The following is a 27,201-nucleotide window of genomic DNA, read 5'->3' as shown; positions in this document are numbered from 1 at the left end:
TATATTACGTTTTCCTAAATCGGAAATGTTTTATAATTATAATTTGTTACAAGGAGTTTTTGTAAAATTATTTATATTGTAAATTTTTTTATTTATTTTTTTTTATTTAAATATGGCTTCGACAACTAGGTCATTAGCCTTTAGTTTACATTTACATTTACATATTTTTAGTACAATATTGAATTTTACAGTTTATTTATTGTAAATTGCAATCCAATATTGTATTATTGTTTTTTTTATCTAAACCAAGCTGGTTTTGCCCAGCGGCTGTTGTAATATAAACAAATGGTAAGTTCCTATAGGTATCACAAACTTTGAACATTTTAAGAATCATCGTATTTTACAAAAACAATTTGTACGGTTTTATTTTATTTTATTTTTTTATCGAAAACGAGGTGTTTTTCTTAACATAAGAAAGAGAGTAATTTTTTGGGTATCCAATAGAAGAAATAATATCACGGAAAGTAGTAATATAATAGTAGCTGTTAACGAAAATTTTAATTTGTTTTATATAAATATCATATTTTAATTGTTTTATAAATTTAATGAGTCAATGTATACTTTGTTCTTGCAAAATAGAGACATTATGCATGCATCGGCAAGTCTGAACTTTATTTACTTATAATATTTTTTATTACTATTAAAATTGTAATTTTTTATTATATATTAGGTATAAATTAAAAGAGAACTGTAAAGGTAGGTATTGATTTTACAATACCTAGTAAATTTTTTTAAGCTTAGATGAGGATCTGCGAGGGATTTTCACTATCAAACATATCTAATAATTTATTAACTTTTTATATTGTTACTAACAAAGTTGTAAATAGTACTGCTATAATACATTTAAGTACGTTGTCGAATCCTTTTCGAATTTAGTAGTATAAATACATTTCTGAGTTGACCCCATTGTTCTGTTTTTTTATATCAAATATCCAGTTTTGTACTTTAACTTAACATTACATAAATATACTTATCTAAACAAATAATTAAATATCAATAAAAAGTGACTCTAATGGATTGACACAAACTGTTACACCTACATTATAGAATGTTAATTCTAAATTTTTTAAGTAAAATTAATTGATACTAATATGCTACCATTTTTTTTATGTAAGCCGTTAGGTATGTTGTATACTACTTTATCTACTGACTACTTAAGTTATTTTTTATTAAAATGTAATTAAACTCATTCAGTTGTTCAATTATTCTTTAGTATTTAATTATTGGTTTTAAAATTTCACATAGACATAAAGATTGTATTGTAAATTGTAAACTGCTATGATGATGATTATTATTTAATTTTCATTGAATCATTAAATTAATTCTATAGCTTTGTGTACGATGAACGTATAATCGATGTTTGATTAAATAATTATAATTTAGTTGAAGGATTGTACGTCGACACCCAACAAATTTGCGGATATGGCGACCTAATAGCGCCTTCCAACTTTGCTGATAGGCAACCTAATGGACCCTGGTATGGCACAGCATTAGGAAAATAACTGTGACATGATAATGAAAAAGGTCTTCGGTTAGGTTTAGTTAAATCCAGGCAAACTCGTGGCCGGTCACGTTTTGTATACATCAAGAAACTTTCTTATCAGTAACCATTAGTTTTGAATGAACGAAAATATTATTCTGTAGAAACAGCTCAAACAGCTTTATCATCGTTATTATTGTGTTCAGTAACTGTGTATTTATTTTCTAGCACTGGAACGTTCTCAAAACATATTGTAAGTCGTGCCATTTATTTGTCTAAAACTATCTATTGAAATAAGAAAAAACGTACTTTGTTGTTGTTTTAGAGTACTTGTTCAAACAGTCACCCGTTGTATACACAATCTCATAAAAAAAAATATGCATCCAAAAACCATAGCAACATTTAATTCGATTTTAACACTATAATCAGTGGCTACGTGCGATGGTCGGCCGCACCTCTTACAGAAATAACAAAATAGTAGAAATAATATAATTGATTTGATATTTTTTGTTAAGGAATACTTTGTTATTATTTTTCGTAGTATCTTTATCCTATAAATATAATATCATATTATCGACGGCGGCGGCCGTATAAACTATAATGTGCGATGTTGTTGATAAGCGTCTTCATTTTATCATAAAATACGTTTGCGTACGGACAACAGAGGAAAACGGTAACTATATTATTTAGTATTTTAATTTTAATTATAATTACTTAACTTATTATTAACGTTTAGTTTTTTTTATAAGTAGTATTTTACTATAATATAATACAAATTCCGTGCAAGTTATTTTATAGTTAAAATTTTAATTTCTTTCATTAGAAAAAAAAGTAGAAATAAACAATTTAGGTAGACCTGTACCAAGTTTACCCAATTTAACTAAAAAAGGACAAAATGAATACACTCGTCATTTTAATACTGGGCTTTATCAAAAGTTCAAATGTGGTAGTTTCACAACCACAAAGCCAATATTAACGTTATTTTGTTTCCCTTGTGTTAGTTTTGGAGTAAGACTGGTGTTAAAGATTTAATACATCTTTTAGCCAAAATAAATAAACATGACAATTCGTTTAAACATCTACAGAATGAGACAAATTTCAAAGTGTTGGGAACTATTGACAAAAGACATAAAGGTTTAATATTATTATTTTTCAACTTAAAAAAATATATATATATGCCTTGCAAAAACAGCTTGATGGATCAAACCTTTTGGTTTTGAGTTTTTTTTTAAAAAAGTTGAATTAAATGTAAAAAATAATGTTTAACGTGTTACAACTGACATTTTACCATTTTCGTCTACACATAGTATATGAAATTGTATAATTAGTACACTTTAAGTCTTTTACCTATGTCTAACAATAGAAATTTAAGAAAAGATGCTTATATCTTCTGAATGAAACGTTTTATGATGTTATCTTATGCCCTATCACTGTACTTCAGTGGTATTATATTTAAGGGTATTTTTTTAGGATCAAAGGGAAGGAGGTGATCATTTAAAACTTCTGAATCAATAAAGTACCTTTTTTTATTCTAATTTACTGTTTCTTTTTCCTTATCCACAAGTTGATTGTTTTGCACGAATTTAAATTAAACGGTACACTCAATAGGAATAGATATCACATTGAGAGTTGCTAGGGCTGGGTATTTATCACCGTTGTTGTTTGTAAATGATTTAGGACTTTTTTTTGGAAATTTGAAAGCGATTTCGGAACAACAATTATTACCAGCTGATTAGGTATATTATGTCCTGAATTGTCGTTTTTTACCTTGTACTGTACTTATTAACATTGATGAACGTTATATTCAAATAAATAAATACATTAAAATAACTGTATGTTTTAAACACATTTAATTTAGTTGAAAATTAACATTTTTCAGTTTTACAAAGTTTTTATTTCTTCAATCGTCTAAGCTCAGCGAGTTTTGCAGCTATTGCTTGCCTTATAAGACCTACGTAATCGTTTATTTTCTTTCCTAATGAACGACTAACAGCTGTTACAAGTCCCTCAAATTCATCTATTTCTATCATTTCTGAAACAAAAAAAACTCTATTAACTTAAAACGAAATATCAAGTTATATAAATTGTTAGCATACAAACAGCAGTCATACACTGCACAACTGACTAAAAAATGTTAAATGCGAGGAATTTTTACAACAACAATACCGTTTATAATATACGTCAACTCCATATAAAACGTTTCTAAAAAATTATTATTAAATGAAGTAAAATTAATGTTTACGGTTATATAGCACTGACTGGTCCGGTCTGGGACTAAAATATTGCGCTACCGCCGTCATCACATTAGCTCTAGTATTTGTTAAACTACCCACAAATTCCAAAAACTGATAAACTGTTATGGCATTTTGTTGGGTTGTATCAGTATGGTCAGCATTGATACAATCTAAAACCTCTCGAAAAGCGACACCTAGAGCCTGAAATTTAATTACACTAATATCATTACACATCGTTACTGGTTACATAAAAAACTGATAATACTATTTAAATTCGCTTAAACTAGAGACCAACATAAATCGAACAATCATTAACGTGATACAAGCCAGAGAACTGCATAATTCCAATAAATGTATAATTAGATAAATTCACGAAAAAAATAAAGTTTTTCCATTATTCAGTTAATCAAGATGAACTTTACTCTTTACCCGTGAACTAATTTTAATATTATACACAATTAAATTAGCTATTTACTTTAAAACAACATTTGTATGACTAAAACTCATTTATGATTGAGGTTTACGAACATGGGTCGGATAAAATTCCATATAAATATCGTTTTTTATTCGCCAACTAAAAAAAAATTGTATCTCCAAAATGAAACATATTATATTTTTTCAGAATTTAACCAATTGATTTAAATGAAATACATACTCAATAAAAATAATTGTTAAATTATAATTATCAAAAATCTAAATTAGGATTTAATGTCAAGTAGAAAAAATTAATTGGTAACTAAAAAAAAATAAATTATAAATAAAAGTATAATTTTTGTACATTAAGAAAAACGGAAAGCATCAATTTTTTTTACAAATAAAGACTAAAACGCGGAGTCACTTTCTGAAGTGTCTACCGAACCGATTTCAATAATTTTTTTATTGTTTTATAGTTTAACATCTTTTCTATGGGGGCTAAGAGACACGGATTTTTTATTTTTGTTTTCAACAAATATTTATGAGCATTTTTATTTTTACTTTCTTAACAATCTGCACGTTTACTGTGAATGCATTTATTAATGAGATAAATTCTAATAATATTTTTTCATTAGGTTATTATTTTGTGGTTTTAAGACGTATTTGTAAGTTAGTTAAAAAAATCAAAGTTTGCATTAATTTATTTATGTTTAATACGGAAAGTCGAAAGACTAAACCAATTATTATTAGGGTTTTTAACTGGCAATCTAAAAACCTTTAGAAACTATGATGAAGTAAAAAATAATTTAAGCGCCCATGCAGGCTGAAACAAGCGCCCACATAAGAGCAGCCAATACGGCCTGGTTACTTTTAATATCTAAATACACTTAAGCGATTTGACAATAGTGGAATACCATACATGTTAAACGTTTAATTTACTGTACGTAATTTAATACAAATGATCTACAAAATATGTATAAGTAATTGTTGGAAAAAACTATGTATACCTGTTTTTCCTGTGATGTTATCTTCACAACAGAGTTGACTGATTGAGTAAAAAATGTTAGACACAATACAATAAAAATCTTCATATTCATAATTATTGAATTAATATTTTTCCGTTTTCAATAAGGCTACAAACTTTATCTGAAATCTACTACACAATGATTCTTATGCTCAGTAACAGGCAGTTTTATAGTAAATAGTTGTGGGTCAAAAATGTTTTTAATATTTACATATGTCAAAGAAATTCACACTACAGTTCACTTCACAAAAAAATTCTACCGATAAGTGGACTATTTGTTTAACATGACATGACCGTGTTGTTGAATCAATAGAAAAACTCTAAGAACAACAAATTTTCTACACGTTTCTGAGGGACTATTTTTTAGTGTTATAAAGTTTGAATTGCAATTTAACGGAAAAGCCAAAATGAATATATGTAGGATAGAGTCTTTGAAATCAGTTGACAACTACTATATTTTTATTTGTGTAAACATTGGGGACAAAACCGCACAACGCACAAAAACTTGATTTTCTCATAATTTGATGGGATCAATGTATCTCAGTTTAAACATGGGCAACATTTTTTTTTTAAAGCCCTAATTTTTTAGTTTCGGATACGTCCAGTAAAACATCAAAATTCAATAAAATCGTATTTATTATCTGATAAACGCTATTCCTAATATATATAATTTGATTAATAGCAGATATCAATAAACAGGTTTGGGAAATAAGTTTTAGAATACGGCGTGTACTAAGTTATTTGTTTTACAACGATTTGTTATTTGGTTTCTTCAACGGTGCACAAATGTAATAATGATAAAAACTCATTGGCGTGTTCGCTATAATATTATATTCGAAGCGTTAACTTGACTCGCACAATAAACTAGAAAACCATAGGCAACTTGTTTTCTTCTTTATTTTTTTATCATGTCCCTTACGCCTGTAACACATGTGTTTTTTATCCATACAACGACTTGTTATTCGGGCTTTTTTCATCGGTGCAGAGTAAATAGCAATACTGTATTTTGTATCAATCTAACGGAAGGCATTTGTTTTGCGATGAGCTGTTTTTCATTTGTATGTTTACCACCGAGCGAAAATCTTAACGACTCAAGTGTTTGTATACCTACTTGTGTGCTCTTAAATCAAACCTCGACTACAAAATTTACAGTTTTTACAACTCTATATGTAGGTCAAAGCAAACCTAGGGATTATTTAAAAACAAATTATTCAACACAATTTTAAATAATTATTGTAAAAAGATTAAGATAATAATATAATTTTAACGAATATCCAAGTAGTAATTTCATACAAATATCTATTCAAACACATTTAAAATAGGTAAAATTATTTTAAAAAAGCCGTTTAAATTAATTTATACAAGTTAACTTAAAATAATTTGTATTATTATTGTTATTCGAATGTTGAAATTATAGCCAGATTTGTTTGCTTTATTCTTGTTTTATGTAAAATAATCGGATTTTAATATTGAAAAAATTGCAAATTTAATTGATTTAATTACAAGAAACTGAAATTTTTAAATGAAATCGGGCTTCTTGCATAACATAGTAAACTAACCAAAGAACTCGAATCTCTTTACAGAATTGAAATTGGACCATTCTATGTAGTCGAAATGGACGGGGACCCGTTAGGCGGATCGCACGTCAAATTAAAAAAAAAGAGAGAGTGAAGGGGAAATAATAAAAACAAATATATAAATTAACAACAAAACATGTTATCGCGATGGGATATATTAACCATGATGTAGATGTTCTACTTAATAATAGTATACCTGTTGTAATTTTGTAGAAATTTGTCCCTTTTTAAATCACTACACAAGTTATAGTCATTTTTGTTTTTTTTTACAAATAAAAATAATATTATACAAAATGTAAACAATTAGTCTTTATTTAAAAAGAAACCGTGATTTTTCAATTATAAAAGCCGTTAAGACGTATTGTATTTTGAAAAAAACGTTTTTAATAACATTTAAAGAGATTTAATGTTATAATATTATTTACTAATCATCACTTTCGGTTTTAATTTGTCTAAGGACAGTCCAAGGAAACAATTCGTTTCCATCTAATTCCTTATTATCCGTTAAATTATATAAAACGTGTGAAAATAATTTTTACAATATGTTCTCATATGTTCTGTTATATATTCCTCTAAGTACGGTTTTATTAAATTCCAATCTTCTGCATTGTCACCCATGTACGAGTAATAATTCCATATTGAAAGATTTCCTTCAGTCAATTCTTACTTGTAGCCTACCCATTTTATAGCATTATTGTACACCTCATCAATAATCTGAAAATTGAAAATCAACACAAAGTTTAATTCCATAAAATATCTGATTATAAAATTTAAACAGGCCATGACTGAAATAAATACGTGCTATTAATTAAGAATCATTAAACAATTTATATACATTTTTTTTTATAAATTTAATATAAATAAAAGTGTAAGTTTGATTTATGTATTATTATTTTTTGAGGGAAAGGAGGAATGTGAGTTTTTAATTTATGTATTTTCTGGCTAATAAAATAGAATATATTTTACTCGGATTTCAAAAAAAAATTAACCTAACAATTAGTTCTTTTTTTTTTAATGAATATAGAAAATGTTGTAATTTTAGTAGCTGGTATTCCGAGTATTAACATTATTGTATTGACTGATGTTGTAATCATGTTATAATAATGATATAGATAAGTATATACAAGAATATAAACATAATATCAATAAAACGTGTGTAACATAATATAGCATTCATATTTAAAATAAAAAATAATAACTATTATACATTTGTTAAAGACTTAAAATAAATATACTTTAGCTGTTGAAAAAAAATTATTATTAGGTATATGCTTTAATGTTTTAATTACCAAATAAAAAAATTACATAAAATTTAATATAGACATTATTTCATTGTTTTTTATAGTACACAAAATGTACCAAAGAGTGATAATAGAACTTAATATTTTATAGTATTAAACAAAGTAGTAAAATGTATAAATTTGTATGGTTAAACATTTATTATATTTAATGCATTTTACTTGAATGATTAAGTTACAATTCTAACTTTAATCTAATATTTCAGAAAAAATGTTTAAGAAAAAATATTCAAAACTTATTTTGATTATATTTATGACAATAATTATATTTGTGAGTCTTTAAGTTAAAATGATAATAGTTCACTAGATAAGAATGGCTATTTAGGGAAACTTTTTCCTTTATATTATAAGTGATTCGGAAAAATATTGAAAAAAACCTAATAGTTTTAAAATAATAGTATATATTACCGTAAAATCCTCCTGTTCGCCTTTCTGTTCAGGTTCAGTTTTCCATTCAGCTGCAGATAAATCTCTTGCTCTTGGCGGGTCCGTATTCGTACAGTTAACCGTATCATCCTTTTCCAGTTCGGCTTGAGTTTTCTCTTCGAGTTCAGCTGAACCTGATGCTTTAAGTGGGTCTGTATTCAGCTAACCACTATGATAAAAAACAGAAACTAAAGAGAGAACTTTAAAAACATTGTGTTAGTCTATAGTGTATCTGAAGTTAAACCGTGATACAAAACGAATGAATTTTACGGTCTTTGAATGCCGGTTTTACATAGAATTTAAAAAAAAAACCAAAATTCTACGAGTATCTAAGTATATAAAATACCTAGGATATCTACTGAATTTCTTAGACTTTACGTAATTATTTAAATTGTATATTTGCAGAAATATGTAAAGAAGTCCACGAGTATATTTGTTGTAAAAAAACCATACCAATGTTTTTAACGAAAAAGTGTATTTTTTTAAAATTTTACAGAAAATAGGTCAGATACTGTGTATTGCAACACATACTACATACATATATTTAACAAACTTTCATGCCATCAAATATCAAGACTATGAATCTCTGGGTTCCAATATTTTTTCTAAAACATGTAGCAGATTCTCAGTTATTTATAAATTGGGAAAACCCCGCCTAAACTTTTTTCCTGGGAACTTGGTCCTTTTTTCTGCTTGTCATAGCAGCATAGACTCCAGTCATTTTTATGGTGTTACACGGGGGTGGAGGAGGGAGGTCCGGTTTTCGCAGTCCTGAATGCCCGGTTGGGTTGGGTTTTGTTAGGAGGACTGGAAGTGACCTAAACAGGTAAGGTTGCGATTTTATGACTAACCATTAACCAATTAAATTACAGTTACTTAATATTCATTGTCTACCTTAATAATACAATCTGACTTATAAGGCGTTCAGGTATACATATACGGCTGTGTTTGCTGCAATAGCAGCATAGGTAAAAATTATTGACTCTACTGTGTTTGCTATAAAAGCAGTATGGGCAAGAGTCCGCATACACTGATTGGTAAGCACCAATTAAATGTTTTAACTATGAAAAAAAAATAGCAATTTAGTTTTTTCAGTATAAGAATAATCTATAATCGAATCCCATCAGAAATAGAGAAATAATAGAGAGGCCTGTTTCAATTGAGCGCACCTTTTCGGCTATTGTGTATATCTGGAATGGAATGTGTGTGTATGATGTCTTTGACGATGAGATTCAATATACGATCGTGCGTTGTTTAAATGAGCATAATATTTAAGATTAGTGTTATCTAATAATTATTAACAAACATGCGAATGCATAGTACATGAAAATGATACATATCACTAAACAATATGCAAAAAGGGTTCGAAAAGGGTTACATAATTATCATATATCATTTATAGATATTACAGGGCAACAAATGTGAAAAAATGTTAATTCTATTTTATAATATATAAACCACTTTATTAATAAAGCGACATAAAGCGATCTGCCCATTAACTCATGTTGCCAATACAATACAGCATACTAATCAATCAAATGACAAATTATTTGAAGACAAGAAAAAAAAATTACATAATAGTAATAAAACAATTAAATATTGATATTTTTAAGTTAAACAAATGAAAACACATTAGATCCTAGTAAACAATGAATCAACTGCTTAAATCACAAACATTAAAGTAAAAAGTAGATATAATATTATAGAAATATTAGTGTATAATTGGAAACAATAGCACACAACTTTTGTTTACAGTTATATTATTCCATTTTGTTGTTATGATTATCTTAATATTGTATTATAGGTCTCAAATATATATATTTTAATATTAATAAATATACAAATAGCAAAAGTATAATTTTTATAAAGTTTAAAAAATTTAAATGGTCATTTGAAAAAGTAGTTTTTCGTGCGAATTATGGCTGGTCATCAACAAATAAAATCAATAACCACTAAAAAATGATTTAGACTTGAGTGGGGTATTGTATTTACTCCATTTATATAATTTGACAGACCAGTCAATCTGTACAAGTGAGAGAAACCGCAAAAAATGTAAATAGTATCAATAACTATCCACTAATTATTATTTATAAGTCAAACCAAATTTTTAGGGTTTTTTTACTCATTATTAGGGAATTGTATTCTTGCCAATCCAACGTCAAGCGCATAATGTACGTATATCTGTTACTTTTTTTCATTACTGCTTTTACATTATTTTCAACTTCTACCATTATTTCGCTCGAACTTGTTTTTGTGTTTTTGCTAGGGCTTGTTAAAATATCTTAGAAAGGTTATTATAAAATAGCAATAAAAATATAACACTCTTAAAGAGGTATCTAAATGATTAAAAACGTGTCCCAGCCTTTACGTTATGCGATGTATTAATTATAACTATACAGGGTGATTTTTTTTTATCATGAACCACTCAATATTTCAAAGGGTATAATAAGAAATTAACATTTATTTTTTCATATTGTTTTTGTACAATGTGATCTCAGTTTTTCACAATTTTTTTTGTTCCCCTCCCCCTCCAAAATAAGTCTTTTTGATAGCAACTTTTAAAACTTAAACGGTAACGTATATATTTTATTAACTTTTTAAGTTGAGAATAATGTACTAAAAATGTTGACTGATCGGTAACCAGTTTCGGATAACTATTATTGAAGTTATTGAAGTTTCATGTTTGGGGCAGGAGGAAAGGTATTATTTTTATCTGCGCGCATTTCCCAACCGCAATTCCCCTCCGGTCCTAACTCTAAAACTCTTATTACTTTAAAAAATGTTTAGTACATTATTCTCAATTTAAAAAGATAATAAAATATATACGTTACCATTTAAGTTTCAAAAGTTGCTGTCAAAAAAAAAACTAAGTTGGGAGGGGGGTAAAAACAAAAAAAATTGAGATCACATTGTATAAAAACAAAATGAAAAAAAACATTTTAATTTCTTGTTAAACCCTATGAGATATCGAGTGGTTCATGATAAAAAAAATCACCCTGTATTAGTTTTTGGTTTAATAATGAAGTTTTTTTTTTTTTTTGTTTCTGTAGATCCGATAACTTTTTTCCTATGGGCCGATTTACTTGAGTAGCGCCTCTTTAGATCCAAAATCGTATGCAATTGGTATTTTGGTGGGTCAAAAGTAGAAAAAGTCAACTTCTCAAAACCGGGAAAATTTGACCGATTTCTTAGTGTAGCAACTCTATAGTTCAGAAATTGTACCCAGAAGGTACTTTATTGGGCCGAAAATTACAAAAATTAACCCCTTCCCATGCTAAACATACAGATATAGAATGGGACTATAACATATAAAATTTTCTTGAAAAATCTATGGTCAAACTTGTTTTTATCAAGGACAAACCAAAATAATAAAGTTGGAAATTACACTTTGACCGTAGTCAATTTCTAGATTGCTATGCGTGAGTGAATCAACAGTCAACGGGTAATGATAGTATTTTCATTTTATTGTTAATGACGGTATATAGTGGACTGACTATCAACCCTAATATCGTATCCACCCTAATACTGAAAATTAATTTTCAAGCACATAATTTTCATTAGGTACAATGCTTTAATCGATATTTGTATTTTTATCTGCGAACACCGGAAACCCCCCTTACTTACTACTACTCATTCTCTTACATATAATACTTTCATACTGTGCTTGGCTTGGACTGTATTGGTTTGACCCTACTGTCCACCAAATGGCGTTGAAGTACCTATTTATTTAACTGTGATTTAACCCGTGCCCCCCCCCTGTCCCCCCTATGCCTCGACCTAACTATACTGGCTTTTCTTTTCTAACGTCTACAGATTTCTTTATCCAGAGGCCCACATTTGGGTTTCCAATTGTATAATGTGTTAGGTTTTATTTTATACTCTGAATTGTCGTTGTGCTAGTGTATCGTAAAAAACGATAAAGTATGTATACAACACACGGTCGGTTATATTTGTTTGCGCCTATTTACCTTAAATTCGCATAACAGTTTTTTACAAAATAAAAATGAGTACCGCCATGCCCCGACCCCACTGTGCTGGCTTTTTACACTCAATATTGTAATTGCACATAGAAAAAATCAAACCGAACGACTCCTAGCTGACTTTGTCCTTGAAATTGTTTATGCTTTAATCGACGAAAAATACTTAAATATAAAAAAAAAAATGTTTACCATTATCTACCAAATCAAAACTTTTCGAACGCAATGATATATTATGACCTTGAGACACCTTGAGGCAACTGATAAAAAAAAACCAAAGCGACTGGAGTGTAATACAACTTTTGACTGGAAATACACTTTTAATAGTCCAAAATAATTAAAACAAAACACTGTAATCAGAATTATTATTTTTTTTTTTTTTATAAAATAACACTTATATGAGAATATTTACAATCTGTAACAAAATAAAATAAGCACATGTTTTGACAAAGATAAAAAAAAAACTAGACAGTGACATTTCTTGAGGGGAAATTCCTACAGTTTAACCTTTCTTTGTCTTTGAATTACTTAAGCAGGTTCCTTGGCCAATTTCGGAGGAGACCAAAATGTTCGGTAGAGACTATAGATCTAGTACGGAGGTTGTAAACAAGTTGGTTTGGATGACCATTGAGTTTAGAGTAGAACCTTGCATAGTAGATTATGGCAGTTTAGTGAACTGTTTTGGCGTTAATTACTTCGATTAATGCAAACGCTACTACTATTTATGTATTATAAAAATAAAAATAATAATAATCCGACTTATTAAAATACAACGGCTCTTTGAAATTATATTATAAACTTCAAAGTCCAATCAAATTCTATTTTACTAAAAACAAAAAATAGATTAACATAAATGTCTAAATTGAGAGTTGCTATAAGATGTTGCAAAATCACCCCTCCGTAAAATCTTCTTACCGAAGAGGGGAAAAATTGCAATGACCTTGAAATAACATTGTATTACAAAAAAAACCAAAAACAATTCAAGTAAATTGTTGAAAATCGTCAATAAGTCGGGATTGTCTTGAATCTCTTAAGACCTTGAATTTGTCGATTCGTATATTTCCATTTATATGTAAACAGTGGAAATTGGAACGCACATCGAACAACTCAAGTGTTTTTCTATGGTAAAAAAATTGTGTTTTCGAGTTAACGCTTACGCGAGAATTCGATAAATAATACTTCCATAGAAAACCGTACATATAAATCTTTATTTACTTTTGAACTCGGTGTAACTTTTGAAACACATGCGCCAATGTGCGAAATTATACAAAATCCTCACTTTCCAACAATTACCAAAATAATTTATACACCTATGCAATGGTCTTATCATTAATGACTTATTGGTTCGCATTGGCCTAAAACGAGACCCCTAATTTGTTGACAATTTTCCACCATCTCCTATGGTCACCACCGTTTTAAATATTTTCAAATGAAGTGGAACACAAAGCAATAGGCATTTTTAAAATTGATAAAACTTTTTTATTGGCCACTCAAACCGATTGTTTTCGTCATAGTTTAAAGATGGAATGAGTACGCTTTAGAATAATTACAATTTTGTACTAAATCTTTTTTGTAAATTTTTTGGGTTATCATATTTTACAATATTATAAAAATACTAAACATTAACCTTTTTTTAAAATTATTTTCCATAAGCCTATCAACTTTTAAAAACTTAAATAGCAACTTGTGTACCTATTTAATTTACTATTTAAACTCAGAATAATTTTCTGAATAGTATACCGGTCGATAACCAGTTTTAGCTAATTACTTTGGGAGTTATTAAACATTAAAATTTTAGGACGGGAGGAAGGGTGGAGTGATATATAATTTTTTCTGCTGGCACTACGCTTCTGTAATAATACTGAGCTTCAAAAAAAAAAAAAAAATAGAAAAGGTAAATGTTTAATAATAGTTTTATAATATTGTATAATAACACCAACTTAAGCGTCTCCAATTATTATAAAAGCAACTTTTTTTAAAAACAGTCGAATTAGTTCCAAATTTATATGGAATATTCTTTAAACATAGAATATCGACAAACATTAACAAACCAAAAAAATATCATAAACCCTTTTCCCTAGAAGGGATAGAAGTGTTTTCTTTATTTCACTTTTTCAAGCAAAGTTTTATAGATTTAAATCTGAAAATTAGACCAAAGGTAGATCTACTATGGAACTATAAGTTATAAAATGTTTTAAAAAATCTGTAGTCAAACTTTTTTTTATTAAGAAAATAACTCAAAAAAAATAAGGGAAAACTATACTTTTTCCGGTTGCTATGTGTAATTGAATCAACAGTCAACAGGCAATGAAAACATTTTCATTATACTGTTAATTAAAATATACGGGTAACTATGACAATAAATTTGTATAGATAAAAGATCAACTCTAATCGTACTTAATACTAAATATTTTTTAAGCACATAATTGTCATTACGCACTTATGTATAATACTTTCTCACTATGGTGATTTTACTGTACTTGGGTTTGACTGTACTGGTTAAAACCTATTATCCACAGATTCGCATCAAAGCGTTTATTTAAAAGGGATTTTATCACTTTCAGTTATAAAAATTCCTGTAGACCTCACTGTACTGGCTTTTTTATTATCAATAAGCTGAAAAATAATCATTATAATTTATTTCTTTGATAAATTTATAATAGATATAAAATTAATTGATCGCAATTAGTATATTTGCGGATAAAAACATCGTTGATAAACTAATTCCAATAAATATGTGATTCATATTAATCGTTATTAACCGCAATTTTGTACTTAAAAATTATACGTTCAGCTTGGTGAATTTACTCTGGAAGGATTTGCTCTGTAGCAGACCTATGACATTTTTTTAAAATTTCCTTTTTTTCTTTTATTTATATACCTACTGAATGTTATTCAATAATAACCTAACTTTAAATTTGATTTAAAATAAAATAGAGAAATCAATATTGTCTATGAGGTGACCCTTAATTTAACCCATTGATTATTGCCAGATAATGTTCTGAAACCCTGCATTGCACGCGCACATGCCAAGGTGTTCCTAATAAGACATTAAACAACAAAATCCGTTCATCGGTTTAGAATAGTGATCTGCAAGTGGAAAGAAGAATATCTAAAATTGACAAATTTGTTTAATTGTAAACATTTTTTATTTATTTTTATTCATTTAAATTCATATTTTGTATCTTTTTGACAAGCTTTTTCAAATTGTTATTTTTAAATGGTTTCAATGCACATTTTTGCCTTTACAATGTATTTATCGATGTTTAGTATTCCTACCATCAATGCGTTTATTTGAAATGTATTTTATTACTTTCAATGATCTTATAATATAATTTCTGGAAATCATGTTTTGTCTGTATCATAATATTTTTTCCCAACTGTATATAGCATACACCTAATAATTTATATTCAGCGCTCTGTGTTGGTTTTTTACACACGAGCACACCAAGTTTTCCAACAACATGTTTTTTTGGGTCACAAAAAACCGCTTTAGGCTTACAGGTGGAATCAATCATTTTTCGTAGCAACTAAACGGCGTAACGCCATATTAAGATGTACAGGGTGATCAATTTAACGCCTAACACTCAATATTTCTTAAGAAAATTGCAATTTTGTAGTTTTCTTTTTTAAAATAGATGTTGTTTATGTTATCTACAACATTATGAAATTACTAAATATTTAACTTTTTTGGGATTATCCTAAGGTCTATCGACTTTTGACACTTAAACCCTAAATAGAATCAACTATGTCGTCAGAAAGATTAAATAGCTTAGCCATATTAAGAATAGAGTAATCTATAACCAAAACAATTATTAATTACGATGATATTAAATCATTTCCTTCAAATCATTTTCGCAGAAAATAGTAGAAAAACTCAGAAAGAAGCTAATATTTTTTTAAAGTTTTAAATTTTTGAATACTTTTATGTTAATATTATTAAGTTTTTTCTGAATTGTTATAAATAATATTATATTGGCTATGTCTGAGTTATCTAAATATTAATATATGTATAAACTAAGAATATATATATATATATATATATATAGAAACTAAGAAGTCCTGCCTGATTCATAAACAACGCACAGTCTAAACTATAATAGCTATAGACGGGAAATGTTCAGGGTATGTTTGTATTATAGTCTTGGAGTGCAATAAGAAAGGATTCTGATTTCTGAATTATTTTTATTTTAAGGGGTTGAAATGAGCAAAAAATAAAATTTAAGTACCTAGCTGAATGTATTTTATATTTATGTAACTATGTACCTACTAGTTAAAAATTCAATTTATAAAATAATATATTTAGAGTGGTTTAAATCTCTCTAAGTATTTGTTCACATCTAAATGTTATTTTTAAATGTTCATTTTTTTATTTTTAATGAACTTCTCCAAAAAACTGCTGTAATCCGCATTTCTGAATTAAATACTAGCTACGCCTGTTATATTTTATAAAGTGTGTTTTGATCTTCATCAAACCCTCTAGGCCTAGGTATCAGTTACTATTTAAGAATACTAAAATAATACTTCTTTAACCAACCACTTAATACTGTGCTGGTTACTAAAATAACGAAAAAATATTATTTATATCGTGAAAATTTAAAATTAAATTTTTAATGTTTGTAAGCAAGCGATAGAAACATCTCCATTTCCATCGGCCCATTAAAATCTTAACTAAATTGAATTAACTAAAAAACTAAAACTGAACAAATCTTTTTAAAATTAATAATTTTTTTATTTTTGATAAAATATTTACTATACGTAAATTAGTTAGCTATTTATAAGAAAAAAAAGAATGCAAAACAGTCAATAAATAACATGAATAAGGAATCTCAAAGTTGAGACACCAAATAAGATAAAAAAACATTAATATTAGTAGTTCTTGAGCCAGTTCTGGGCCAGTTTCTTTTAAGTCGTCTTAGAGGCCGGAATGGAGTTAAACAATTTGATCATACCAAAAGGCCCTTTGCGATTATTTAGAGGCATATTAATTGTTTTGGTGTTTGAAGGTTTTGCTGATCACCAGATAATAATACCAATAGTTTATATTGGGTTCAAAAGGGTAGTGTAAAGGAGCTTGTTTTTTATTGGTATTTTTTAGTTTAGAAGAGGTCGAAGCATATCTAGTCTATAGTTGAGTGCTTTGCGTTGTTCTTTTAAATGTGGTGACCAGGTTAGGAGCTCGTTCAATATTAAGCCTAAATATTTTATTTGAGAGCATCGGGGAATGGGAGTTTCATTTAAAGACACAGTGTGACGCGAGCTGATTTTGTTTCGTTTAGTATTATTTTACAACTTTTAGCCAGGTTACTAGTGAGTCCAGGTATATATGTATATTATATTGTATATGTAGTGAGAGAGCGAGAGTTGTGGAAAAACATATTGTGGCTGGCCACAACCACATTGGTATTGGGTTGGCTTAAATAAGATTTATGTAAGAACAATTCAGAGTACGAAAATTAATCCTACATATTTTAATTTGAAAAGTACTTTGATTTCATATTGTTTTTCAACATGCTATCGTGAGCTAAATTCCAAGTTTGTAAAATTGTTATTGTGGTTGTGTATTGATTTAAAAATGTGTTTTTGTGTGGGCTATTACTCATATGTTATTCACTTCGATACGAATCCGACTATTCAGTCGCCATATTGCGATAAAAAATATGTACCTACCCACTTTTATAAAATAAAAATAATAAATATGTTATTTGTATAATTTTATGAGGGTTTTAATATTTACCGACTTTTTGTTCAATCTAAATATGCCGACTGACTTGAGTTTAACGAGTGGGGGGGTGTCAACCCACCCCCCCCCCTCCTAACTCCAGCCCTGCAGAGAGCAGTCAAGTCACCTAAATAAGATAGGTTCTCCAAGATATAAAATTGATTACTCGCACTCTCCTTAATTTAAAAACTGTGTAGCTTGTTAACTACTGAACCAATTTAGCTAGTTTTTACGCCTAAATTAAATTTAAAAAAAATAAACACGATCATCAAAAAAAAATTGGGGGTTACCATTTAAAATCCAAAGTTGATATAGTTTTAACGCATAAGGGATGGTGTTAAAATTTTAAAAAATATATAACATTTGTCCCAACTAATAATTACTATAAAAGTATAAAAAAAAAAAATATATCATCTAAGATATTGAGTGGTCCATAGTTAACCAATCAACCGGTACAACAAATAATTACATTTTCTCTTATGATGAAACCACTTATTTAACAACATAAAGACAAATCGTCATTAAAAAAAAAGACCTTGATTTGATAATTTAATTTAGTTTTGTTATAAAAAGGAAAATACATAGAATATAAAGAATATATAATAATCAAATATTGTGAGTAAAAATATTTAATTTATTATTATATAAAATATTATGTTATAAATATTTACTAACATTATTAAGTTTTTAGTGGTCATCATCGAATGAGGAAGGGCAGGAGAGGGTTGCTTAAACTGAGAGTGAAAAAGAGTAGTACAAAATAAAAATTAGACGTCAGAGATCATATAATATAATATAATAATATAGTAAGGTAATATTTAAATTGGCTACAGACACCCTGGAACAACAAAGTAGGTAGGTACCTAATGTAATATAAATATTGCTGAGAGGAATTCGACAGAGTTTGTGAAATAGAAATCACATTTCGGCGGGTAGGTTAGGTTAGGGCTGTGGGAAAAATTGACCTCGAAGGACAGCCGCCAGTCGAATTCCAAACCTTTTCTACAAGGAATCTTATTTGTCAACCGTTTATTTGGGTTGAGTATTCCAATTTCTGTTGAATCGTAGTACCCCCCCACCAATGCAGTTGGTATCCTAGTGGCCGGCAACAAGTGGCTGGTAGTCACGAGGATAAGGACATATGGGACGTGTCACTCGCCGGTCGCGTAGCAAACGTTAGTTTTTTTTTTACATTTACATGCGATTGTTCTATTATAATATATCAAACCGTATAAAACTAACGGGCACATTTTTTGTTCAGTTAATTTTTTTGTACACGCTTCATCAAGAAACACACAACGTTTAAATTTTCGACGTACGGTTACATTGCCGTTGCTTATAATTTCAAGTAAGATTTTGTCGTTTTTCATTTATACCGTTTTGGATAGGTTTGTTTTAGATGTAATTAATAATTTAAGGTTACACGTTAATGTACTACACAGTCCACTTTGATAAAAAATCTTTTATAGTTTATACAAAATTACATAAAAATATAATGCATAAAAATCACCGCTATGAAACGCGATTAATCAGATCACCGAAATAACGTCAAATGACGTAGGACCACCGACCAGCATATTGTATCAAATGTGGACACCCAAAAAGAATAACATTATAAGCAAACTATAATCAAGTTGATGAATGCCTAAACCGTCAGCCACTTAAGTAATGCAAAAGTAATTTTTATTTGTAATTATAATATTATATTATACTAATTTTACAAGTCGGTGAAAGTTGTTTCCATACCGAATAAAGACAAAGGTAAACGCATTATTACGCGTGATAGGATGTAGATGATGGTAAATTTACAATAACCTTTGAAACTGGAGTTGGAAATTTGATATGTTATTCTCATAAAAGGCGCGACAGTTTACCTCCATGCTGCGGTGTACCTCCACCTGTGCCAATCACTCGTTATCACACATACATACACTATCACAAATCTGTCTAGACAATTTTTGTGTGTTGTAAATAAAAGTTTTGTTTTTGTTAAGAATTGAGATTTCATTTTTACTCTCTCTCCTTTCTGTGAATTATAACTAGTCAAATTAGATTTAGCGACATAGTAACAGTTTGTTTTCATTGTTGTTGCTACGGATCCGATTCGTGAAAATATCTAGATTTCAATCATAATAACCTAGTCGAATTCTATGATAAATACCTAACGTATTACGTCGTGTTTCGTTATTGAGTTACAATTAAGGTTTGTCTTGCCTGTAATTCATTTATTATACATTTTAAGTAGCAGCCCTGAACAGCGGCTTACGGTTCTACGTTGTGTGAGTACCTACCGTTTTGTATATCTAATTTATTTACATTATTGCCGTGTTTTCTGTCTTTCATTGACTTGGAATACTGCTTGGGAATAAATAGAATGATAATCTATATGTGTTTGTTTATTACTTATTATTTACTCGGAGTTGAATCGAGTGATACGAGATTAACGACAATTTAAATGAACCTATTCGGTCAAATGGGCTATCGTCTAGCTTTAATCTTTATTGTCATAGCTTCTTACCTACAAGTCATAATTGTAGCTTTGCGTCATTCGTCTAATTTAAAAAAATTAAAATTTAGTTTTTAATATTTAAAAAATACCTACAAAATATACCACTCAAAACTTTGTTGGTTTTTTATTTTTCAAATTAAGTAAAATAAATTTTTCTTTATTATATCATTATTATTACTAAATAAAATAGTTAAAATTATGTAATTAAATAGTACTATTAATTCTCTTTGCGTGTATGGCACAGAAATACAACTAATACCAAACGTTAATTTTAGAGTTTGGAAACGTATAATATGTTGAAAATTAAACAAGAAAATGATGACACAGAAGAACACTCCTATGAAGGATCGTTTGAAGTCATTGAAACTAAACCGTTAGATGTGCAGTTCAAAAACAATGAAATTTCTACAGCTGAGGAGTATTTAGTAAAGAATGAAGTCGACAATACTTATGAGTAAGACGATTTTATTACCTTTTTTTTACTAAATAAAATATTTAGGTTTTTGTAATGTTGTCGTCCTTCGTAATTAAAAAGAAAATTAATTAGTGATGTCCTAATTTATTTTCAAAATACCTAGTAATAATAATATTGTTTAAACAATTATTTTTGACGTTATAAGAAGTAAAGCGAAGTATGAACTTTCCTTGAGTAACTTGATCCACTTATCTTTAACTTCTTCTATACTTAGTTTGTTTTTGAGCTATTATAAATTATTAGGGATTATATTATATAAAACATTAGACTTTATTTAAAACTTGTTATTGATCAGTCAAATTTTTCAGTAAAATATATATATTATTTTTAAATAATTATCTGGTAAATATTATTTTAAAAGTTACACATATAACACATAAGTGATTTATATATTTATCTCTATAAAAATGAAACTGTTTATGTTATATCAGTGAATTATAAAGAAATACAAAATTTAGTGTATTTAAAAAAAAATATATTTGTATATTTTTACTCCTCTTTTAGCTAATAGACCTTCTATGCTTACACAACAGACAAGTTTATTGATATTTTTATTACAGATAAAAGTCTGAACATACAAGGAAAAAAATAATTTAGGCTTTGTTAATTACTGAGTTGATGAGCATTATAATGTATCCAACAATTAGCACGAAACTGACAAATTAGTGAATGAAACACAGTTAAAACCAAAATATATTTAGTTCAGCTGTTGGAAACTGATCATGTGCATCAAAGTACTTTTTTAATATAAAAAAAAACCAATTACTTATTTAGTTATTAAATTATAAAATCTCATGTATCCTAAAAGATAGGTACTAAGCTTCGTACACCGGAGTCGATTTGAGTCTGGTGATACGGGATCAACGCCATATTAAATTAATCTAGTCGGCATAATGGTCTATCGTTTAGCTTTAATCTTTATCGTCTTAACTCCCTATCAACAAGTCATACTTGTCGTTTTGTGTTATTCATCTAATTAAAGTAATTTAAAATTTAGTTTGAAATGTTTAAAAGATACAAAATATACTACTGAAAACTTGGTTGCTTTTTCTTTATCAAATAATGAAAACTAAATTATTCTTAAGTTTTTTTTATAATATTTTAGATTTGGCAATTTAGTTCATTAGTTGTATTGTTTATTATATCATTATTATCACAATTTTTTGTTACAATATGAAATATTTAAAATGGCACAAAAATATAACTTAGTTAAATGTTAATTATAGAGTTTTGAAGCGGTATATTATGTTGAAAATTAAACAAGAAAAAGATGAAACAGATGAACACTCTTTTGAAAAATCGTTTGCAGTCATTGCACCTTAACCGTTAGATGTGCAGTTCACAAGGAATGAAATGTCTACAACAGAGGAGTATTTAGTAAAGAATGAAGTCGACAATACTTATGAGTAAGGCGATTTTAATTACTTTTTTTTTAATCCTAAATAAAATAATTAAACTTATGTAATTATGTCCTTTTCCTCTATAAACCCGTAGTTGATATCATTGTTAGTGTTCCGCTAACATTAAACTTATATTAGGGACCGCACTGGTTCATATAATAACAGGTTATTTTAAAACTACATCTTCATTCTTTCCCTTATCAATTTAATGTTTAATCATACCAAATTGTAAACATATACTTGTGGGTATGATGACCGATCAATGTCTGCAGTACCGCTCTATGTGAGCGTAAGTTCGCACGAGACTTACCTTGTTGTAAATATAAATATATAGAAAACATTCATACATTTTTTAAATTCTTTTATAAAATGGACTAAAAATACAAAAAGTGTCATTTTTTTGTTATAAAAACTATATTTTAACAGTTAAAAGAAAAAATAATATATTTAATACTTGAGGCTGTTTGATTTTTATAAAATACATTTTTTTACCATCGGATATTTATTTTAGGTTATATAGAAAATATGAAATATACTATAAGTAATCTAACTTTTTTATTTTATTTAAAAATTGATTATTCTTCGACTTCTAGGTCCTTAGCCATAAACTAACTTTAATTGGATATAACTAGATAAACACTTCTACTTCATATCTCCAAGGTGTGTCTTTATCATCTATTAAATTATTCAATGAGGTGGTGTATCTTTAAAGATACATGCTATTATAAATACTATTCATTAAAAAAAAAAGTTTAGGGTTTAAAGAACTCGGTCATTAAAATGTCTCAAGGTACTTTTTAAAATGTAAAAGTGGACTTAAAACAGTAGAATTTTCAAGTTTCAAATCTTGTGGCATTCGGACGTTTATTATCAGTATTCTAAAAAATGTAAAGATTACATTATATATTGTTAGATAAGTTTAAGCAACACAATCTAATAAAAATTGAGTTAATTGTAGATTAGTGTAGTTCATCTAAAATGAATAAAATTAGTTTTAAAAACGATGCTTGTTTGATGTATTGTCCATTTAACGTTAGTAATATTGATATTTGCTGTAAAACATTAAAATATATTGATCTTGCATAAATACATTTTGTTTCATACGTGTTGCAGTATTCATTTTCCGTGTAAAGCGACAGTACCACAAATAATATAAGAAAAACCAATTCTGAGGAAAATATACACAAAATACGTCGGTTCGACTGCAATATATGTCATAGGAAGTATTCAACCAAAAGTCATATAACCCGGCATATTGAGAAGTCGCATTCCAGCACTTCGACGGGAAAGAAAGCGCCTCAAAAAATAAAGTCAATCATCGAAACAGCAGAATCAAAGGGTATACTCGAAACAAAGTAGACCTACTTAATTGTGGTGTTTGTCTAAAAACATTTTCATCAAAATCAAGCCTGAGAACACATTGGCGTATTCATACGGACGAAAAGCCCTTTAAATGCGATGTCTGTGCAAAACATTTGGTGATCGGTCTACCCATAAATCTCATAAAAGGAGGCATACCGGCGAGAAACCATTTAAATGCGGTGTCTGTGAAAAAACATTCAGACTACAAAATAATCTCAAAACTCATGAAAGGACACATACTGGCGAAAAACCCTATAAATGCGATATCTGTGAAAAAAATTCAATCAACAATGTTATCTTAAGAAACATTCACACATACATACCTAATCTAACCAGATTTAATATCTTATAATTTTTTTGTAAGATTATATAATTTATATAGTTTTTATATTTATATTATTTAATTTTTTTATTCCATAATTTACACATGAAAAATAGTTGATAATATGGTTTTCATTGTTATTTTGTTTAAATATTACAATAGTCCTTTATAATTACTGTTGCAATTTTAAAGAAAAAAAGTTATTAAGGTATGTAAGTTTATATTTTTTAATTTCAAATTTGTACTTGGTTATATCCAATTAATCATAGTTATAAAAATTACGTTTTATATTATGTGGTAATAGTTTTTTTTTATAATTACTGTTTGTTTCAAAGAGAAACTATGTATAGTATACGAGTATTAATATTTAATTTAAAATATTTATTAATTTTGTCCGACTAATCATATTTATGGAAAGTGGAAACTATTTTTATATTTTTATTTTATTTTTTCATCTGTATGAATATTTTTTTGATTAATTTTGCCACTTTTATATTAATTACACGTTAAATAATAAGCATGTTATTATATTGTTTCTATTATTTATTAAAATACTAAATAGTTAAATATGTTTTTGCTTGGTTTAAAACAATAAAGTATTTTCACAATATTTCCAAAATATTCATTATAAATAACGTTATTATCTATATCCAATTTACTTTATTCAAAATATCAACGACATAATAACACGACAATCAAGAAAACAAATGGCTATTGGTTAACACCTCACTATCAAAAAAAAATATATTTGTATGAGAATAATTTTAATGATAATACTCTTAAGTCTGAAGTCATAAGTTATTTACTTAAATTTTTTTTTGATTGTCACAGTCATTTTATAGACAGACTATCGTCTATCAACCCCAATCGTATCCATCCTAACACTAAAATGTAAGTTATAAGCACATAATTGTCATTAGTTACATTGCTTTTATCGATATTTATATTTTTATATGTGAATACTGGACCTCGTCCCTATTTTATTTACTTACTTCTACTACTACATAGTACGTTTTTTTACTATTTTCATTGAAATTATTGAATTTATTTTTAATAATGTCTGATGATTTATTTGAACACTTTTTTTCTGTACCTACAATTTAAAAATTTTAGGATTTTTTTAGTAATTTTTAATAAAATTTTAAATAATAGTGCATTGATTAATAAAAAATGTATAAATCTTTAGCACAGAAAAACTTTCTGGTATCAACAATGAAAATTTGATTATTTTACAACAATTCTAAGACACTTGGATTTTTATTTGCGTAAAATTTGTAAGACGTGAACAAAATTAAATTTTTCTATAAAAACGACTATTGTTTTCTGTCAAAAAAACACCGACTCCTCATTGTTGTACCTATTAATAAAGTTATACACTATAGTTAGAATGCATTGCGAAAAATGTCCTACCGGAGTTGGGAATTTGATCTGTTTGTTTCCAAAATGGCGCGTTAGTTTACCTCCATCTGTGGAAATCACTCGTTATCACACAAACACACACACTATCACAAATCTGTTATCTGTCTAGAATATTAATTTAGCGTTGTCGTGCAATTTGCATTAAAATCAATATTATTATTGAATGCCATTTTTGTTGTTAAAACCTAGTTGCGATTTCTTTTTGCACTCTTCATTCTGTAAATTATAACTAGTTAAATTAGATTTAGCGCCATAGTAACAATTTGTTTTCATTATTGTTACTACGGGTACTATTCGTGAAAAATCTCTAGATTTCAATCATAATAACTTAGTCGAATTCTATGATAAATACCTAACGTATTGCGACGTGTTTAGTTTTTGAGTTACAATTGAGTATTGTCTTGCCTGTAATTCATTTATTATACATTTTAAGTAGCAGCCCTGGACAGCAGTTTACGGTTCTACGTTGTGTAAGTACCCACTGTTTTGTACTTCTAACTTATTTACATTATTGCTGTGTTTTCTGTCTTTCATTGACTTAGAATACTGCTTGGGAATAAACAGAATCATAATTTATAGTTTATTTATTAATTATTATTTACTCGGAGTTGAATCGAGTGATACGAGACTTTTAAATTATCTAATCGACAAAATGGTCTAGCTTTAATCTTTATCGTTTTATCTTCTTACCAACAAGTCATACTTGTAGTCTTGTATTATTTATCTAATTTAAGTAAATTACAATTTTGTTTTAAATGTTAAAAAAAACAAAATATACTACTCAAAACTTTGTCGGTTTTTTATTATTCAAATAATGTAATTAGTTTCATGCATAGCATATTAATCACTGTGACCATTAAACGACGATGTCAAACAATTTCATCTGCTTATTTATTATTTTTAAATATCAAACATGATTTTTTTTCCCTCAAAAAGCATTTGAGATACACTTATTTAAAATTAGGCTACTTAATGTGTTAGATTATAAACTTTTTATTTTCCCTTGTCTTTTTAATAAAAAATAATTTGTATTTTGTATCTTATATGTGTTTTAGATAAGCTAGTTTTACAATTAGTTAACAATCAAACACAGAAAAGCTACATTTATAATCTATATTGTAATACAAGCAAAACAATTATGGAAGTTATTATGCACGAACACTTTGAAAAAATTTACCAATTCTATGAGTAAGTATGAGTGTAATTGTACTAGTATTATTTATTACCAATTAATGTTTGTATTTTTATTGTGCCTTTTTAAATAATATAGCAGAGTACATTCCAGGGGTGTACCATACTTTTCGTGAGCCACTCAATATCTCTTAGAGATTAATATGAAATTTAATTAAAATTTTTTTATTGTTTATAATTGGGGATGGACCAATACTCAATGTTCCGATATATGTTGCCGATAAAAAACTGATTCCCAATATATTTAAAAATTAAAAATCTTTTGCAATATCAACCGATATCAAAACAAAACCGATTTCCGACAAAACTAATATTTCATATAACCTACCACTGATTATTATGGTCTTAATATCGGTTTCCAAAAAAAACCG

The 27,201-nt window shown here is 27.8% G+C and overlaps 2 protein-coding genes across 12 annotated transcripts in view; both read left to right on the top strand.

The window, feature by feature from the left end:
* The first annotated feature begins 1,622 nt into the window (after window positions 1-1,622).
* The window catches only part of LOC126845259 (kelch-like protein 5), a 59,011-nt gene continuing 33,432 nt past the window's right edge, over window positions 1,623-27,201 (top strand). For 2 of the 11 annotated variants that reach the window (XM_050583885.1, XM_050583890.1), the window contains exons 1-4: window positions 20,112-20,431; window positions 20,937-21,115; window positions 22,363-22,542; window positions 26,695-26,827. In XM_050583885.1, coding sequence (XP_050439842.1) covers window positions 22,521-22,542; window positions 26,695-26,827 — 155 coding nt within the window. In that variant the 5' untranslated portion in view covers window positions 20,112-20,431; window positions 20,937-21,115; window positions 22,363-22,520. Of the gene's footprint in view, window positions 1,734-1,805; window positions 2,154-20,111; window positions 20,432-20,936; window positions 21,116-22,362; window positions 22,543-26,694; window positions 26,828-27,201 lie in introns of those variants that run through there. The other 9 variants (XM_050583892.1, XM_050583891.1, XM_050583896.1 and 6 more) reach the window with 8 other exon arrangements.
* The window catches only part of LOC126845261 (zinc finger protein 665-like), a 68,467-nt gene continuing 67,368 nt past the window's right edge, over window positions 26,103-27,201 (top strand). Inside the window, exon 1 of the mRNA XM_050583898.1 lies at window positions 26,103-26,109. The gene's annotated coding sequence lies outside the window, so the exon portion shown is untranslated. The remainder of the gene's footprint in view (window positions 26,110-27,201) is intronic.

The sequence above is a fragment of the Adelges cooleyi genome, unplaced genomic scaffold (genome assembly GCF_023614345.1).
Source record: "Adelges cooleyi isolate 19-005CV unplaced genomic scaffold, UGA_ACOO_1.1 ACOO_flye_CR_arks_rails_tigmint_CR_PRNA_728, whole genome shotgun sequence".
Classification (NCBI taxonomy): Eukaryota; Metazoa; Arthropoda; class Insecta; order Hemiptera; family Adelgidae; genus Adelges; species Adelges cooleyi.
The sequence above is the reverse complement of the archived record's forward strand: the minus strand, read 5'-3'. Positions and strand labels throughout refer to the sequence as shown.